Genomic DNA, 17,290 nt, shown 5'->3' on the forward strand with positions numbered 1-17,290 from the left:
ACCAAGACTTCCTTCACCATGAGACCCCTTCCTTTCCGACACGGAAAAATCCATGATGCCGGAACACAAGCTCATTACGGCACAGGAACTCGGAGGAAAACAAAATAAGAGTTAACACATTGCCAGCCAACAACTAGATATTTCTTCAGGATACAATGGACCAAAGGCCTTCAGCTCGTTTGTTAGGGATGGTTAGTGGGCACTTCACACTCCAGGTCAGTCCAGGGCAAAAGGCCAGGGAGGGGCTGTGGGTGCTGTAACGTAGAGTACACGATAGAATAAGATGGGATTTCAAGGAATAAGGATGGGATTTTGAGCGGCCTTGGCAGCGCAATCCGGTCTTCTGCTCATCGAGGGGAGAGAAAATGGCAGAGATCGACAGAGCTAACAAGGCGAGAGATGACCCATTCTAGCCATTGGTAGGGAAGTCCTTGCCAGGCTTGCCTTCAGGCTCTATCCCATTTCCACTTGACCTTCCAGCCCTCCTCCACTTCTGCCCTTGTAGTTCTGGGCCACTCTTGCCTCCCTGCCTCTCTGACTGCAGGTGCAGGCTGCCCAGTTGCCCAGTTCAGTGAAGGTACAAGGAGGAGCAAGGATTAGGTGGGATCCGGTTGGGGTTCCCTGGGCTAACACCTGAAATCCATCATAGGTACAAACGTGCTGTTGTACTGTAGGGCCACACTGTACATTTGCCACCTCCACACAACCAACCTACAACACCTTACTCCTACAGTTTAACATCTTGTCCCCCTCAGCCAAAAGCTGCTACCAACTGGTACAGTAAATTATTCGTCGCCCTGCTCCGTCCTATCTCGCCTCGTTTCGACTCTTCCTTGACTTTTCTCGAGCCCAGAGTGGCATTACGTATCAATAGCAGATCAAGTCGCCTGGCCACTCAAGATTCTTCGTCACTCTTCCCACATTGGGTATTAGTCTTCGCAACCCTTTCGCCATCCATCGCCGTTGATTCGAATTGTGATAGCTTCTGTTTCTCAACACCTACTGTTTGGTCTACCGATCTCGGCCCCCTGTTGATCTTGCATTGGAGCCTCGTCACTCCTGCATCTGGACCCTTGCTTTTCTATTTTATCGATTTTACAGTACTGTTATTGCGTTGTAGCCCACGTCACTGCTCCTGTCAAAGTCAAGCCCTCGCCAACGACCACGACTATCACAACTACGAGGAACACGAGAGCCGATCCCTTTTTGCTATTTTTCTGGCCAACCTCAATTCTTTGATATTCTAAGATTCTCTACCGGCACCCTTCACTAGTATCACAGGCTATCACGGGGATGCGCGACACTACGTGACAGGATCGCCCTCATTTCCCGCTCGAGTACCATCTCTAGCACCCTCGTCAACTTCTGGGCTCTCATCGTTTCAATTTCAGCTTCGCGAGTATCAGGTTAGCGACCAGTTAACGCCATCATGGATGTGCCGCACGATAAAGAGAGCCAGGACACCAGTCAACCTGAACAAAAAGGCCATGAAGAACAGCAACACAACCCCTCACCTACCGTTCTGCCTTCTGAGTCTTATCCTCCTCCACCTCAGTCCTCGACAGCATCTTCATCAACCCTTCGGCCCAGCGGCCCAGAAAGTCTGCCCGGTCTTCGTACAAACACCTACAACGACGCAACGCCCACCCGCACGACTCGAGCTACCTCGTCTGCTGCCCCCAGCGAGCAGAACAGTGTCTCCAACTCGGAGCCACCGTTTTCGCCCTGGAGTGTCGGTTCAGAGAAGCAATTGGGCTATCATTCCACAGCTTCAGATGTTTCTGGGGACCGAGTCTTTCCTATAAGATCCGTCATTAGCGTCGACCCTAGCTCCAGTAAGATAACCAACAACGATTATTTCCATGCCTTGCCTCAGCGTGATGGCCGGAGCATTCCTGTCAAAATCCCAAGTGCGCCTCGAGCTGACACAGGGCCAGATCTGAGACGTTCAGATACAGTCCCAGCGAATTACCACTCAAGAGCCCATAGCGAGCACATCGACGTTTTAATGCGAAGGAAGAACACAATGAGCGGGCCTATGTCGAGCATCCAGCTAGATGCAAACCGCCACGGAAGCAGTACGGTCCCGCTAGAACTTGATATCTCGACGTCAGACAACGAGGCAGACGCAGACGCAGATGCAGACACAGAAACCGAAGAATCGGGGGCAATAGGCCATGGCTCGGCGAACGCTTCAACGGGAGGGCTTGAACCCGATGCTTCTTCTGCCGGGTTCTCCAGTGCTGATGTCTCACACGTAACTGCTCGGTTTACCCACGTTGTGACTGACGATGGCCATGCGGTCATCACTGGTCGTGATGGTGTCATTCAGCGTTGTGAGGACGAACCAATCCACGCTCCTGGTGCTGTTCAAACTTTCGGTGTTCTCGTTGCTCTTCGCGAAGAGAACGATGGTTGCTTTGTTGCCCGATACGTCAGCGAGAATTCTGTTCGGATGTTGGGCTATACACCGAAACAATTATTTCAACTCAAGAATTTCCTCGACATCTTAACGGAAGAGCAACAGGATAATCTTCTTGACCACATCGATTTCATTCGTGATGAAGACGCAGATCCTGCTATCAATGGACCCGAGGTTTTCAGCTTATCGATCCGACCCCCCAAATGCAAGAGCACAAAGCTTTGGTGCGCAATCCATATAAATCCGGCACATCCTGATTTGATCATCTGCGAGTTCGAGTTGGACGATGACGTCGAATATCCTTTACGACCTGCGGATGAAATGACACCAGACACCCCCCATGACACGCTACAATCGAACCCAACTTTGCAGGAGATAGAAGACAGCACAGAGGTTCTTAGTAAGCCTTTGAGGATACTAAGGAGTGCAAGAAAGAGGCGAGGCGAACAAGGCGCCATGCAAGTTTTTGACATCATGTCTCAAGTCCAGGAACAACTTTCATCTGCCCCGAACCTTGAGGCCTTCCTCAAGGTCCTGGTGGGCATAGTCAAAGAATTGACTGGCTTCCATCGCGTCATGATTTACCAGTTTGACTCCTCGTTCAACGGCAAGGTTGTGACAGAACTTGTCGATACCTCAATGACAAGGGATTTATACAAAGGCCTCCACTTCCCAGCATCAGACATTCCACGACAAGCTCGCGACCTCTATAAGCTCAACAAAGTACGGTTACTCTACGACCGCGATCAAGACACCTCCAGAATTGTTTGCCGAACAAAAGAAGACCTCGACGTTCCGTTGGATATGAGCCACTGCTATTTGCGAGCCATGTCGCCTATTCATATCAAATACCTGAAAAACATGGCTGTGAGATCCTCCATGTCTATATCAATTAACGCTTTCAACGAACTATGGGGTCTCATTTCTTGCCACTCCTATGGAAATCACGGGATGCGAGTGTCTTTCCCTATTCGCAAAATGTGTCGTCTGGTGGGAGATACTGCATCCAGAAATATCGAGAGACTATCTTACGCCTCACGACTACAAGCTCGCAAGCTGATCAACACCGCGCCTACAGACAAGAACCCTTCTGGATATATCATTGCGTCCTCGGAGGATCTATTGAAGCTGTTCGATGCCGATTTTGGTTTACTATCAATCAAGGGTGAGACCAAACTCATGGGACCTGTTGAACAGAGCCAAGAAGCACTCGCTATGTTGGAGTATCTCAGAATGCGTCAACTTACCTCTGTTTTTGCATCACAAGACGTCAGAGAGGACTTCCCCGATCTGCGATATCCACCTGGTTTTCAAGTTGTCGCTGGGTTACTCTACGTACCACTGAGTGTTGGCGGCAACGACTTCATTGTCTTCTTCCGCAGAGGCCAAATTAAAGAAGTCAAGTGGGCTGGCAATCCCTACGAAAAGTTTGTTCGTGAGGGTACTGCCGGCTATCTCGAGCCAAGGAAGAGTTTCAAGACTTGGCACGAGACTGTTGTTGGTAAATGCAGAGAATGGAATGAGGAGCAGGTAGAGACTGCAGCCGTCCTCTGTCTCGTTTACGGTAAATTTATCGAGGTTTGGAGACAAAAGGAGAAGGCTTTGCAGAACAGCAAGCTAACCCGACTGTTACTTGCTAATTCTGCCCATGAGGTTCGAACCCCTCTAAATGCCATCATCAACTATCTAGAGATTGCCCTCGAGGGTAGTCTAGATCAGGAAACTCGCGACAACTTGGCTAGGTCTCATTCCGCATCCAAGTCCTTGATTTACGTCATCAATGACCTATTGGATTTGACGAATACCGAGGAAGGGCAGAATTTGGTCAAAGACGAGGTGTTCGATCTTGCCAGCTGTATTAGAGAGGCAACCGGCCCTTTTCTGAACGATGCGAAGCGAAAGGGAATTCATTACGCAGTCGTCCAACACCCCGGATTGCCTCAGTTTGTAAAAGGGGATGAACGACGAATCCGTCAGGCACTCTCCAATGTAACAGCAAATGCTGTTGCTCATACGCACAAAGGCCATGTCAAGGTGGAAGTTTTTGTGTCCGAGATCAGAGATCAGCAGGTCGTTGTTGACTTTGTCATCGAGGACTCTGGCATCGGCATGAGTGCTGGTCAGCTTGACACCCTATTCCGGGATCTTGAACAGGTCAGCTCAGAGGACGCGCCTACATCAAGCTCATTGGATGAGATGCCTCATGAAATGCGTACTCTAGGACTAGGCCTTGCCGTAGTTGCGCGTATCGTTCGCAACATGGACGGGCAGCTTCGCTTGAAATCAGAAGTCGGCCAAGGATCGAGATTCGTCGTCCAGCTCCCATTCCTCTTATCGAATGAATGCAGCGGTTCTCAGCTTGAAGGTGTTCCAGCCGGGCCAGGAAACCAATCCTTCAATAGCAAGAGCACTGCCAGTACCGCCCCTGATGCTTTAAGAGCTGTGCCGGAAGGGGAAATAACGCTTGTTGACAGAGCTAGTACTATGGCTTCTGCCGGTGATGTATCGCTCAAGGGCAGTGGGGCAAGTCAACGTAGCATGGGCAGCCATACAAGTCACGGCAGCCGTGGTAGTCGGGGTAGTCACCAGAGTGATGCCGATCGACTTATCGATGCAATTCAAACGCCACTGTCTCTAAATGAACGGGAAGGTACCGAGTTTCCCATTCAAGGGGGAAAGGACTCACGAACAAACACCATGCGCCCTGAGTCTCGCGGAGCCGTTAGCCTTGGTGGTCGATCTGCCAGCCCATCCAATAGGCGGTCTCAAAGTCCCGTTTCGACTAAACCTCGTAGCGAGCCCGGCAGCACCGAAGTCATGGATTCAAAAACCCCAATCCGTGCAGTCAAGATGCCAGATGACTACACTGATATGCCTCAAAAGCTACAACCCAGTGAGCAATCTCGTATTCTTTTTGAGATGAAAACCAACGATCGTCCGGTAGCCAAGGCTGGTGCAGAAAGCGTTACTAGTGCAGGAACTCAGATGACTGAGCAGCAGCACCTCCAAGTTCTTGTGGCTGAAGATGATCCAATCAATATGAAAATACTGAGGAAGCGTCTCGAGAGGGTGGGCCATGGTGTGCACCATACTGTAAATGGCGAGGATTGTGCTGCAGCTTATCGTGAAAGGTCAAAGGAGTTCGACATTGTCCTGATGGATATGCAGGTGAGTTACCCGAGTCCTAACTAAATGCGCATGGCCACTAACTAGAATAAGATGCCTATCGTTGACGGCCTCACAAGTACCAAGATGATCAGATCAATGGAAGCTTCTGCAGATCATCACGGCCACTCAGCCTTGGCTGACACTAACCATCGCATCCCCGTCTTCGCTGTATCGGCCTCGCTCGTTGAGCGTGAAAAGCAGAAATATATTGATGCTGGTTTTGATGGATGGATCCTCAAACCGATCGACTTCAAGCGCCTCAATACTCTCCTTGCGGGGATTTCCGATGAAGAGGTTCGCAACTCTTGCTTATACGAACCTGGTCAATGGGAACGTGGAGGTTGGTTCCTCCCAAGGTCCAGGGTGGGCGGCTCAGAGGCCAGTGACGAAATCACGCCAAGGGCTGAGCACGATGCGAAGGACAAGGACATTGGCGAAACTGCTGTTATTTTTGAAGACTCGAAAGAAGCGGGCGGTGCTGACAAAGCCAAGTTCGGCGACGCCTGATATAACCCCTTGTTCTTCTGTGTAAAGGGGAATTCGACAGCACTGAGTCTCACTCTTGGCGACAAACGTTTTATTCATTGTGCAGACATGGTAAGACACCATCATACCAAGTGATTTTCCAAGGTATTGGCACTCTTCAGTACGACAGTCTTTCACCACTACCTCATATGGTGACTGACTATTCTGCTTTTTCTTGTTTTTTTTTTCTTCTTTTGCTTAAACGGGTTTATCCCCTGGAATATATGCGCTGTACACGATAGATATGATGGAAACGGAACTGGTAACTGGCGTTCGGGACTTTCAGGAGTGCACAATTCATCATGCCAATATAGTTTGGTGTTGCAGGATTTCTCTCTCAGTGCAAGCAAGAAGGCCGCTGCACAGCATGAGCATCACAATGGCCGAGCCCCTCTCCTTTCTTCCATTTCTCCCCTTTCCTTTTTGTCAGCATAGAACGGGCGGCAGACAAGGGCCATGATGTATACGATTAGCATGGGTTCTGAAGGCAGGGTGTTTGGTGATAGGCTGGTTTTTTGTTTTTCTGCTTTTACTGCTTCATCTTATTCACTGGTTGTGCTTCTACTCAATGAAATGAGCTAGTGAATGAATTCATGATGAGAAGAGGAGGACTTTGAGTCTGACTGACTTATTGAGTCACAGCGGGATGAGATGGGAGTACACATGACATACATGCAATCGCCCAGGTTTGGTGAATTGTTTTGTATCGCGTGAGAACGAACAGAATAGGGAACAGCATGCATGCATCTATCTACAAAAGTCATGCTTACAAACAAGTCTACGAAAAATAATACATGACAAGTTGAACGATCCAAGCAAGAACACAGTACAGACCGAGTCCTGCGTTGTCTTCCAAAAGGATTCACAGGAACGAGTTGAGTGATGTTTCATGTGCATTCGTTGTGTATTTTCCATTGCCTACCTCGAACGTTCAACGCCGTCTATGCATTAATTGCAAAACCCAATGGTGCCATTCCACTCCCACATGGCATGTTCTTGTTCTGCTCCTCCTAATACGTCTCTCAAAGTGTGTCTATGTTTGTTTCCTGTGCTCCCCTTAAACTGTATCGCCAAAATCCAGTCAGTTCAATATCGGGATGTCCATGTTTTGGCAGGCTTTCACCTTCCATACCAACAATCCCGACATGAGCAATGACTGGAGTCGTAAACCTAAAATTTTCAAGGCTAGTCGTGTAACATGACAGCTCTACAGCTCTGATTCAGCTCCGTTCGTTGACATGGCCATAGGGCTACCATTTTGGTTTTGTCGTTGGCGAAGGCGAGCGTTTCCAGGTGGGCGTCGACGAACCATGGCTCTACCATTTATGCCAACTTGACCACCGTTGTCGTCATCATCTTCTGAGTCTGGATTCTGCTCTGCGTAAAGGCGAGCTTCGTCAAGCTCGTTGATGTCTGTCGGCCGCTCGCGAAGCCACTGCATTCTGGGGCCGGATCTAGCTCTCTCAGAAACACGGAATCCGTAGATTCGAGGCTCATATATGCGTTCACGGCCCAGACCAGGACCAATGTTCTTGGCATACATTCCGTTAATAAGACCGTCACCTTCGTTGACGCGAGGGCCGCTGCTAGAGAGCACCTCAATTCCACGCTTCGTCAAGTCATATTCGGGGAAAGTGAGTAGGAAAAGAGAGCCAAAGGTACGGCCGAAGAAGGCACCGTCGACGGTCTGGAAGCGGCTATTGGGCGGGACGTAGACATCTAAACACGATGGACAGAAAAGTTTGACTGTGTCCTCGCCAGGGATATCAGAAAGACCGACAGGTAAAGTACGGGCCTGATCACAGTTCGTCCGGGGACAGCAGCCAAAGTGGCCAAGCTCGTATTTCTCGCTCATTTGCTGGATTCCCGCCCTGGAGCAGATAAAGCGCTGGTGGATAAGGCCGTAGAGCATTTCAGCTGAGGATTCGATGACGGACAAGTCGCTGGCCATGCGGTGGTGCCTTCGTTCGCTGGATGCCCTGGTCAGGCGTTCTGGGTCGGACTCGTTTTCATCCTCTTCCTCCTCTTCTTCCTCCTCGTCCTCATCGTCTTCTGGTTCCACGTCCAAGATCATCTGTGGGGCACGATGTTAGCAATTCTGTATCCTTGAGTGAAGCCGCGAAATGCCGACGCGTTGGCAAGATAAGCATACCTCCAACGCTTCCTTGTACATCGCAACTTGGGTTTGCAAACCAGTCAGGTTGAAGTCATCTTCGATAAACTCCTCCGAGACCTCGGCGAAGTATTCATGGCCAAGCAGGGAACAGAAACTCGAGATCCAGGACTCGGGAACGCCCGATGAGGTTGACATGGTGTCGCTATGGTGGTTGTAGGTTCCGCTGTCGAGGGGCAACGGACGCCAGTGGCGAGGCTGAGGGGGCGCACTGTAGATGCGAGGGGGAAACGGGTCGCAATATGTAGACGGTGGAAACCAAGCTATTGCGAGAGCTCTAGACGTGGGGTTGAGGCTCGCGGTGTCGATGGGATAGCCGTGAAGCTACCTTGAGGCGGGGTGATGTTGGTGAGTATTTTGAGGGGCGCAGATTGGATATCGCGAGCCACGAGCACAGGACAAGACGGGACAGGGCACGCAAATACGCTAAGATCGGTTGGTAGGTGGGTGTATGTGATTGCACCAAAATCATTAACAGTAAAGAAAATCAGCGCATTGGGACAAGACCGACTCAAAGTAAGTGAGCGGGCCACCTAGGTTAATGAGAACGAAGTGTAGCAATAAATAAACAATGCCGAATGGAATTGTTTTTCTTTTCTGTCGATTTTCACAAGGATTCAACGATTCTGGTGCAACAGAAAGCCCGACCAGGGACATCCCGATGCGGTCTGTATCTGGCTCGGGGGTACGTTTCGCCGCATTCCGATCTATGAATCTTAATATAGAAACCATAGATCACCTAACAAAGTACGGATAGCAGACGCTGAATGCAGAACATCATGTCGATCATCAATCCTCGAACGGTTAACGGGGCTGCGAAATTTGCCAATTCTTAAATGATGGGCTGTTAAACTGATTATTTTCTCCATTACACTCTTTGACTAAACTAATGAAATTATGCCCAAAGTCTTCTCTGTTAACTCAAAATGGGTTTGGCATATGTCAAAAACGGCTTCTTCTCGCCGTTATATGAGTGGGAGCGTTTCGCTTGAGAGAAACAAAGTTCCCCAACTGGCACACTTGCCGAAAGAGCACGCCACTTTCAAAATATTCCGTGAGCAATTTTTTGAGCGCAAGAAGCCTGTCGTCTTTGGAAAAGAGCATGGTTCTCCGACGCCTCTTCTGCCCGCCTTGAATAAATGGTTCTCCAAAGACCTTAGGAACGCCTCGACAACACTGTCAGAATATTTTTGCCAGTTCCACGATGCCATGGTCCCATACGAAATATACGCTTCAACTCCTACACAGAAAGAGAGTCTAGTGTTGTTTCGAAACTATCTTGAGAAAGAACAAGCGCAAGACAAGACCATTTCAAGAAGTTGGGACTCATGCTTTGCAGGTTCTACGAATGGCCAGGATTTTTTTCAGCTTCACGCTCCTCTGCGCCTCCTCACTGAGGTATTGGAGTTTAATGATGTTGACCGGAAGAAAGGGAGGCAAGGAATATCCCTATATATTGCTCAGTGTTCGATCGCCGATCTACCTCAAGCTCTGCAGGAAGGCATTCCCACTCCAGAAATAGTGTTGCATGCTGGAAAGGGGGATATATATGGCTCCAGCATATGGCTGGGCATAACACCTACTTATACGCCTTTACATCGGGACCCAAACCCCAATCTGTTCTGCCAACTGTCCGGCACCAAAGTCGTCAGACTCATGGCACCAAGGGCAGGAGACTGGTTGTTCAGACAGATCCAGGCCGAGCTGCAGAGATCAGGCAATAGCCGCATAAGAACAGACGAAATGATGCAGGGCGAGGAACGAGATAAGCTACACCAGGCTGTTTGGGAAGCTGATCCCGATAAGCCCGTGCCACCAGGGACATACGAGGTCGTGCTTAATCCTGGAGATGCTATGTTTATTCCTACCCATTATTGGCATTCTGTCAAGAGTGTCGGAGAGAGTGGAGATTTGAATGCCTCAGTCAACTGGTGGTTTCGATAAAAAAATTCGAGTAAAATAGAAGTCGCATATGTATATTATCTATGATCCATTACTACGCTTTACGGGGTTTGCAGATGACCCAATGAACATATCCGCAAGGCCAGAGGAACACTTCACTGCCGCTCTTGACCTCCCACTTGCTTGTGTCAGCACCGCAAGATCGCAACAGACTCTCGACCTCCTCTGGTGTCCGTGTTCGTAGCGCCGAGATGTAGCCATCAAACGTGAGAACAAAAGGCAGGATCGGAATCAAGCACGAGAAGATAAACGTCGCAGGCGATCGCCACTTGAGAGCGAAGAATGGCGCGCTGAGAAACGCGCCAATGCCTAGCAACGTAACCATTAACACACTAGCAAGAGAACGGTCTTGAAGCTCAAAGATAGCGAGTCCCTCGCTTGTCTCGACGCTATCGCGTAGGATCGCAGAAGCTAGGTCGTCGTCAAAGTGGTGGAAGGCGAGATTGAACAGTCTAAACGGCTTTGTCCCGTCCTCTCTTCTTACGAGATGCTTCGGAGCTGATGCGGCATCGACAGATTTACGCTCGTACGTCAGAAGCGGGTTCTTCTGGGCGACCTGCTCCCAAGCGTCGACATTGGGGTGAAGATCTGTAAGGATGAAGCGAGCAGGGTCCGATCCGTGGGAGCGCAGGTGTGCATTCACTGTCTTTGCTATGGAGGGCGTAGGCCCACCACCGCCGGCACAGAAATCGATAAAGGTGAAGTCGGATAGAGACGTGTTAAGCTCCTTGATCAGGACTTGGGCGCTGAGGCTTGCGGGACTTTGAGACAGAAGAGGCGGGCTAAAGAGCCAAGCACGGGTGAGGCCATCTTGGACGCGTGCGCGAAGAAAAGCAGGAAACCTATGATGCGATGTCAGTAAGATAGGGATGCATCATAAAGCTGCTTGTTCAAGCTCAATTGGCTCGAAATTTGGAGGTGAAGCTCAGGTACGAATTGGCTAACGTAGCTTGAGAGCTGGTGGAGCTATGGTTGGAGTACGTACCATGTCTGGTCATCAATCTCAAAGAGATGGAACCGAGGGACGAGAGGAGCCATTTTGGTTGCAATAGGATTTAGAACTATTTGAATCGTCTGAAAGCTTTATTATCGGTTGAATTGGGTTGATGCCGGAGCTATATATGTAGGTAAGTTTAAACTGTAGGATGTGAAACCATATCCTACTACGCGAGTACCTTGGTAGGTCGGCAGTTTGTTTCAGCCAAAAATGTCGTCACCATCATAGGGTAAGTGAACCTCGATCAAGAAGTACTCGGCAGTTCTCATGGAACTCGACAGTCAGAAGGATTTCGTCATGTTTTTATTGCTACGCTCGCTATTGTATGTACATGATACAACCTTACAATACGTTGTTGATCACTACACTCACTCTTCCAACAGTGTTTTGGCCAAATCTCTGTTGTAATTGTTAGGTTTAAGATCATCAACTATCTTGTCGGGGCATCGGTATAAGGGTCAAATCCCACGCGACGCTTTGCCTCGCTTCGGGCCCTCCACTGTGTCTCACCAATCAAACCCGTAGTCGACGTCTCTTCCAGGAAGAATGTCAGGATGTGATCAGGAATAGACAGATGAGACGTCTGCTGAAACTCCTGGAGACTAGCCAGTCGTATCAGCATCTCCATCAAGGATAAGGATGTTGTAATCGCTCCGAATGGTGACCGGGCGACAAAATCCTCTGTCTCGGTTGGTGATGACATGGCTGCTTGCAAAGAGCTCATCTTCTCAGGGCTACTCAGTGACAGTCTCTTGATCTGATCAACTACACTCGAATCCAGAGATCTCCTGCCACGACGAGGAGTACTGGACTTTGATATCACTCTTGGCTGATCTAGCCTCGCCGAGTCTAAAGAGTCATCATCGTCCTCTTCTTCAGGGTCATCATCGTCGTCTTGTTCCTCATACACCTCGAGAGCCATCCACTCGGGATCAAGATGTGCAGGAAACTTCCACTTGAAATAGTCTTTCGAGGGATGGATAGCGACATTTGAGTCCTCGGCTGCAGGGCGAACAAACTCTCCCAGCAATTGCTTGTCAATGTCTACCTGGTCGCCGTCCTTACTGGTCAAATCCAATACCGCACCGTTACTCTCTCTGTCGATTTCCTCGATAAATCCGTTGATATCATCATGCTCTGACCTGGATGGTCCAACTTGAACATCCCTTTTGAGGAGCAGAACCGGTCTTTGCTCGCTGTCGGTAGCTGATCCTATGTTTAAAATACGTCCTGTATCTGCGTAGAAGATTTTCGACAACTGATGAACCGGTATAGACTCGCGAATGCCTGCATGCGGGATGTCACCGTATGACTGAGTACCATGCTCGTCGTCATGTACGCGTCCATCGTCTAAATCTTCGATAATTTCGAGATGATAGGCGTATTCACCACCACCAGTCGCTTCAGGAAGAGGAAGCGTGTAGTCTTCCAGTGGTACAGCACAATAACCTCGCTGGCTATCGAAATAGGTGTCTCGTCGAGTTCTACAGATGCGCACACGAGCCTTGTGTAGGACCTCTTGCCACAATGGCTTTCGTTCCCCTTCACCCAAGCCGTAGCCTGTACCGACGCTTGACGAACTTGAGGAGTGGTTGTGGGTAGAGATTGTGGTGTCTGTGACATCTGCCGAGCCGTGTGGTATCAGTGCAGATGCATGCCCAAGGAATAGCATATACAAAGAAAGAGTAAATGCCGGACCAATCTGGACGGGCCTTGTTGGATCTTGGGCAAACTGCGTGTCGCCGACAGTAAGTAGAGTGCTGGCCTGCAGTAATCTTGAGGGCGATATGCCAGCAGGCAATGATGTTGAAAGGCTCTCCCTAGACGCACTAATGGCCAACTGCAGAAGTGGGATCTCGCGGTCTATTCGCTCTAACAATGCCTTTATCCCGGAAGCGATGGCCAGCAAGTCATCGCGACTAACTCGCAATGGCTTCGCTTGGACACGATTACTGCTTGTATCAACAGTAGCGACGGCCTCTATGCGCCGCCCAAGCGAGACGATGTCCTTATGAAGCGACTTTGCAAGGGGAGCAGCTGATTCAAGAAACACATTGCCTCTTCCTGACCTAGAATAGTTGAGAATGTCAGAAATAGACTAGGACAAGTAGCTCGAATTAGAGCATTCTAGTTGGTGAGCGAATGGGGTACTTACTTGAACTCGATCAAGTCTATGGCGGGAGAGATGATCTGTGACGCAATAGGCTGGTTAACTTCTATTGGGCCTCAAGTTATGGCCAAGGTATTCTCTCGACTGGCGGTGGGAATTCACGATGTGACGCACCTTTATTTTGTTGTCGAGCTGATTTTGCAAGGATTTGAGCTCGGCATGGACTGCTTTGTCTTCGACCGACTTTAGTAGTCGCGAACATTGGCCGATGGCATAGGATGATGTTAAGGCGATGCCAGAGCGAATGGCATATCTCATGGCTTGAACGCCAACTGTTGCGAGAAACTCATCCATGACCAGGACAATCTAGGCTCGCAGTTATGGAATATCTTATCATGCTGGGAGAGCACTTAAAGTAAAAGAGTCTCCAGAAGGGAAAGCCAATAAAACTCAGAGAAGATTAAAACATAGAGCAAGCCGAGATTGCACGTCCCTGATAAAAAGTTTCCTAAGAGGTTGTATTGCGTTGATTGATTCACTGCACGCAATTGACCACGCTAACGCATTGGAGCTTTGACTTGTTGCACTTACAGCGGCGATAGAGGGGCAACGTGTACGCATACAGTGCCAGAAAACCAGGATGCCTCGTTTTGTATGGCACGTGCTGAGACTCATGGTGGCTGGTGTTGCTACCCAGTTCGTCATAAGGCTTATTTTCAGGCACAGGATGAGTCAAGGCGAGTCAAGAGTAAAGTTCACAAGGCTTATGGATAGATTCATTGGGCTTAATATTCAAGGATAGAGTCATTGCAAGACAAGCTTCTGCCTGTTCCGTCTCACCAAGTTTGATATGTTGGTATGTGCGAAATAGATATTGCGCACAGTAGATGCCCACTAAATTGCCCCTCTACCCTCCTGGCACTTTTTTCCTTCAGCGTCATGATTGATGGTGGGGCAGTAATTTTTACAACCTAACCTCAACCTGCCCAACTGAACCTTGCCTCTCCCCACCAGAGCACAAGGAAAGTATTCACAGAATACCATCGTTGGGCTTATTCGCTGCCTAAAGATTACATCAATTATCTATTACGCCAGTCTCGGACGAATACTAGATCGAGGTCCATCCCCTTGCTCTGTGCCTTGCATCCAGTCCAGCCTTTCAAAGAACTTGGCATTGTTTTAACCTTGGAGTGATCGAAACGAGCCCCATTTTCCACAAAACAGGCCGCATATCTAGGGCCTTTTAAATCCGCAACCCCCATTAGACCGCAACGACCGATCGCAAAACCCTCTCCTCTCCTTCACTCACCTCTACAACGCGACATATCCCACTCTACCGCCGTTAAACACATCACAATGGCGACCCCTAACTCTTGGGAGGATGATCCCTCTGCTCAAGATGAGAACCTCGCCCAGCAGGCTCAACAGCAACTTAACATGAACCCCGCCCCCGCGCAAGGCGGCTTCCAACCAAGCATCAACTCTTTCCAGCCTGGTGCCGCCGCTTTCACACCAGGCGCCACTTCTTTCCAGCCTGGTCAGCAAGCATACGGAGGATACGCACCTCAATACCAGCAGCAGCAACAATACTACCAGCAAGGCTACTACCCTCAATACGGTGGTGCTCAGCAGGGCTACGGCCAGTACAACCAGGGCTATGGTGGCTACAACCAAGGCCAAGGTCAAGGTCAAAGTTATGGTATGATACTTGCGCCAAAAAAAAATTCCCCATCACCAAGGTTCATTATATGACTTACTAACATATAATATAGGTGGTGGGTACCCTCAATATGGCCAGCAGCAACAACAACAGCAACCATCTCAGCAGCCCGCTGCCCCCACGATTGCCCAGCGACCTGCCGCCGATGCCCTCAGCCAACCCGCTGCTGCTGCCCCTAAGCCCAAGGTGATCAGCATCAGTGGTGACACTTCTGCTCCCAAACCCAAGGCCAAGGTTCTCTCCATCTCTGGATCCGGTACCGCTACCCCCGTCAAGCAGGAGGAAACCCCCAAGGCTGAGCCCAACGACAAGCCTGAGGCTGGTCAAAAGGCCACAGCCGCCAAGGCCATCGAGAAGACAGGCGAGAAGGCCGGCAAGGCTGCCAGCACTAAGACTTCTGGCAAGACTTCACCAAGCCCTGCTTCTGGGCGCAACAGTCCTACTGCTGGTGAGAAGAAACCGACTGCCCGAGAGATTGATGCTGTCGAGAAGGAGCAGGCTGCCGACGTCGATGAGGAAACACTCAAGGAAATTTACGGCAAGGAGCACGTCAACATCATCTTCATGGGACACGTTGATGCCGGAAAGTCAACTCTGGGTGGTTCGATTCTGTATGCCACCGGTATGGTTGATGAGCGAACCATGGACAAGTACAAGAGAGAGGCCAAGGAACTGGGTCGTGAGTCTTGGTACCTTTCATGGGTTATGGATTTGAACAAGGAGGAGCGAACACAAGGAAAGACTATCGAGGTTGGACGTGGATTCTTCGAGACCGAGAAGCGTCGTTACAGTATCCTTGATGCTCCTGGTCACAAGATGTACGTCCCCAACATGATTGGAGGTGCATCACAGGCCGATGTCGGTATTCTGGTTATTTCCGCCCGAAAGGGTGAGTATGAAACTGGTTTCGAGCGTGGTGGACAGACCCGTGAGCATGCTATGCTTGCAAAGACTCAAGGTGTCAACAAGCTCATCGTTGCCGTTAACAAGATGGACGACCCCACTGTAGAGTGGTCTCAAGAGCGATATACCGAGTGCACATCCAAACTCGCTCAGTTTCTTAAGGGTACTGGTTACAACCTCAAGAACGACGTTTACTTCTTGCCAATTGCTGCTCAGCAAATGAAGGGCATCAAGACCCGTATCCCCAAGGAAGACGCTCCCTGGTGGGAGGGTCCCTCGCTGCTCGAGTACCTTGACAGCATGAAGGCGCTTGAGCGTAAGGTCAATGCTCCTTTCATGTTGCCCGTCAATGGCAAGTACCGTGATCTTGGTACAATGGTAGAGGGAAAGATTGAGGCCGGTGTTGTTAAGAAGGGCATGAACATGATCATGATGCCCAACAAGCAAAGTGTTGAGGCTGCCGCTGTCTACGGCGAGCAGGAAGATGAAGTTCAACTGGCTCAATGTGGTGACCAAGTGCGAATTAGACTCAAGGGTATCGAGGAGGACGATATCCTACCCGGATTCGTGCTGTGCTCACCAAAGCGACTTGTGCACACTGTCACCGAGTTCGAGGCGCAAATTCGCATTTTGGAGCTTAAGAGTATCTTGACCGCTGGCTTCAACTGTGTTCTTCACGTCCACTCCGCCATTGAGGAAGTGACATTCGCTAGCCTTCTACACAAGCTGCAAAAGGGAACCAACCGCAAGAGCAAGAACCCACCTACACACGCCAAGAAAGGCGACAGCATTATCGCCCGCATGCAGGTGATTGGCGGAGCAGGCGCTGTGTGCGTGGAGAAGTTCGAGGACTACCCCCAGATGGGTCGCTTCACATTGAGAGACCAGGTAGGTTTACTCACCCCAGCCCCTGTGGCGATATCCATTACACACGTTTCCCCGTTCTGCTAACCCCATGCTTTTGCCGGCTTTGTCCCCAGATAACCAGGGGCAAAGGAATCACTACCGAGCATGGTGTGGTGGGAAGATTCTTGGGGAGTGCTTTCATCATATAAGAAACGGCGACTAACTTAATATGTACACAGGGACAAACCATCGCTATTGGCAAGATCACGAGACTCATCTCTGACGAAGCTTAAATGAATTATGATTGTTCTTGAATCACGCTAGGACACGATTATGTGACGCCAAAAATGATAGTGGCCATTGGCAAAAAGACTGGGGGAATGTAACGGGCATTCACCGCAGTCATCTTCACGAGTCACCACGGTTTTGGCGCCAAGGGAGGAGACATTTTCCAGGAATGCGAG

General features: G+C 49.8%; 6 protein-coding genes across 6 annotated transcripts; 3 read left to right on the plus strand and 3 right to left on the minus strand.

The window, feature by feature from the left end:
- Window positions 1-1,429: 1,429 nt before the first annotated feature.
- On the plus strand, window positions 1,430-6,097 carry FSST1_009317 (uncharacterized protein; the record flags this gene model as incomplete). The annotated part of the gene is made up of 2 exons (XM_083226278.1): window positions 1,430-5,590; window positions 5,636-6,097. 2 exons carry the CDS (start codon window positions 1,430-1,432, stop codon window positions 6,095-6,097), a joined length of 4,623 nt encoding a protein of 1,540 aa, XP_083085278.1.
- A 1,225-nt stretch (window positions 6,098-7,322) lies between these two features.
- Window positions 7,323-8,426, minus strand: FSST1_009318 (casein kinase 2 regulatory subunit CKB1; the record flags this gene model as incomplete). The annotated part of the gene is made up of 2 exons (XM_083226279.1): window positions 7,323-8,189; window positions 8,268-8,426. 2 exons carry the CDS (start codon window positions 8,424-8,426, stop codon window positions 7,323-7,325), a joined length of 1,026 nt encoding a protein of 341 aa, XP_083085279.1.
- Window positions 8,427-9,185: 759 nt separating this feature from the next.
- FSST1_009319 (uncharacterized protein) lies at window positions 9,186-10,232 on the plus strand (the record flags this gene model as incomplete). Its single annotated transcript, XM_083226280.1, has 1 exon — window positions 9,186-10,232. One exon carries the CDS (start codon window positions 9,186-9,188, stop codon window positions 10,230-10,232), a length of 1,047 nt encoding a protein of 348 aa, XP_083085280.1.
- A 52-nt stretch (window positions 10,233-10,284) lies between these two features.
- FSST1_009320 (uncharacterized protein) lies at window positions 10,285-11,288 on the minus strand (the record flags this gene model as incomplete). The annotated part of the gene is made up of 2 exons (XM_083226282.1): window positions 10,285-11,092; window positions 11,236-11,288. 2 exons carry the CDS (start codon window positions 11,286-11,288, stop codon window positions 10,285-10,287), a joined length of 861 nt encoding a protein of 286 aa, XP_083085281.1.
- A 389-nt stretch (window positions 11,289-11,677) lies between these two features.
- Window positions 11,678-13,711, minus strand: FSST1_009321 (RanGTP-binding protein-domain-containing protein; the record flags this gene model as incomplete). Its single annotated transcript, XM_083226283.1, has 3 exons — window positions 11,678-13,316; window positions 13,403-13,437; window positions 13,532-13,711. 3 exons carry the CDS (start codon window positions 13,709-13,711, stop codon window positions 11,678-11,680), a joined length of 1,854 nt encoding a protein of 617 aa, XP_083085282.1.
- A 1,002-nt stretch (window positions 13,712-14,713) lies between these two features.
- FSST1_009322 (translation termination factor GTPase eRF3) lies at window positions 14,714-17,119 on the plus strand (the record flags this gene model as incomplete). The annotated part of the gene is made up of 3 exons (XM_083226284.1): window positions 14,714-15,056; window positions 15,130-16,868; window positions 17,066-17,119. The coding sequence occupies 3 exons, from the start codon at window positions 14,714-14,716 to the stop codon at window positions 17,117-17,119; spliced, it is 2,136 nt and encodes a 711-aa protein (XP_083085283.1).
- Between the last annotated feature and the right edge of the window lie 171 nt (window positions 17,120-17,290).

Source organism: Fusarium sambucinum, chromosome II, assembly GCF_050947815.1.
Source record: "Fusarium sambucinum isolate potato_lamoka chromosome II, whole genome shotgun sequence".
Lineage (NCBI taxonomy): Eukaryota > Fungi > Ascomycota > Sordariomycetes > Hypocreales > Nectriaceae > Fusarium > Fusarium sambucinum.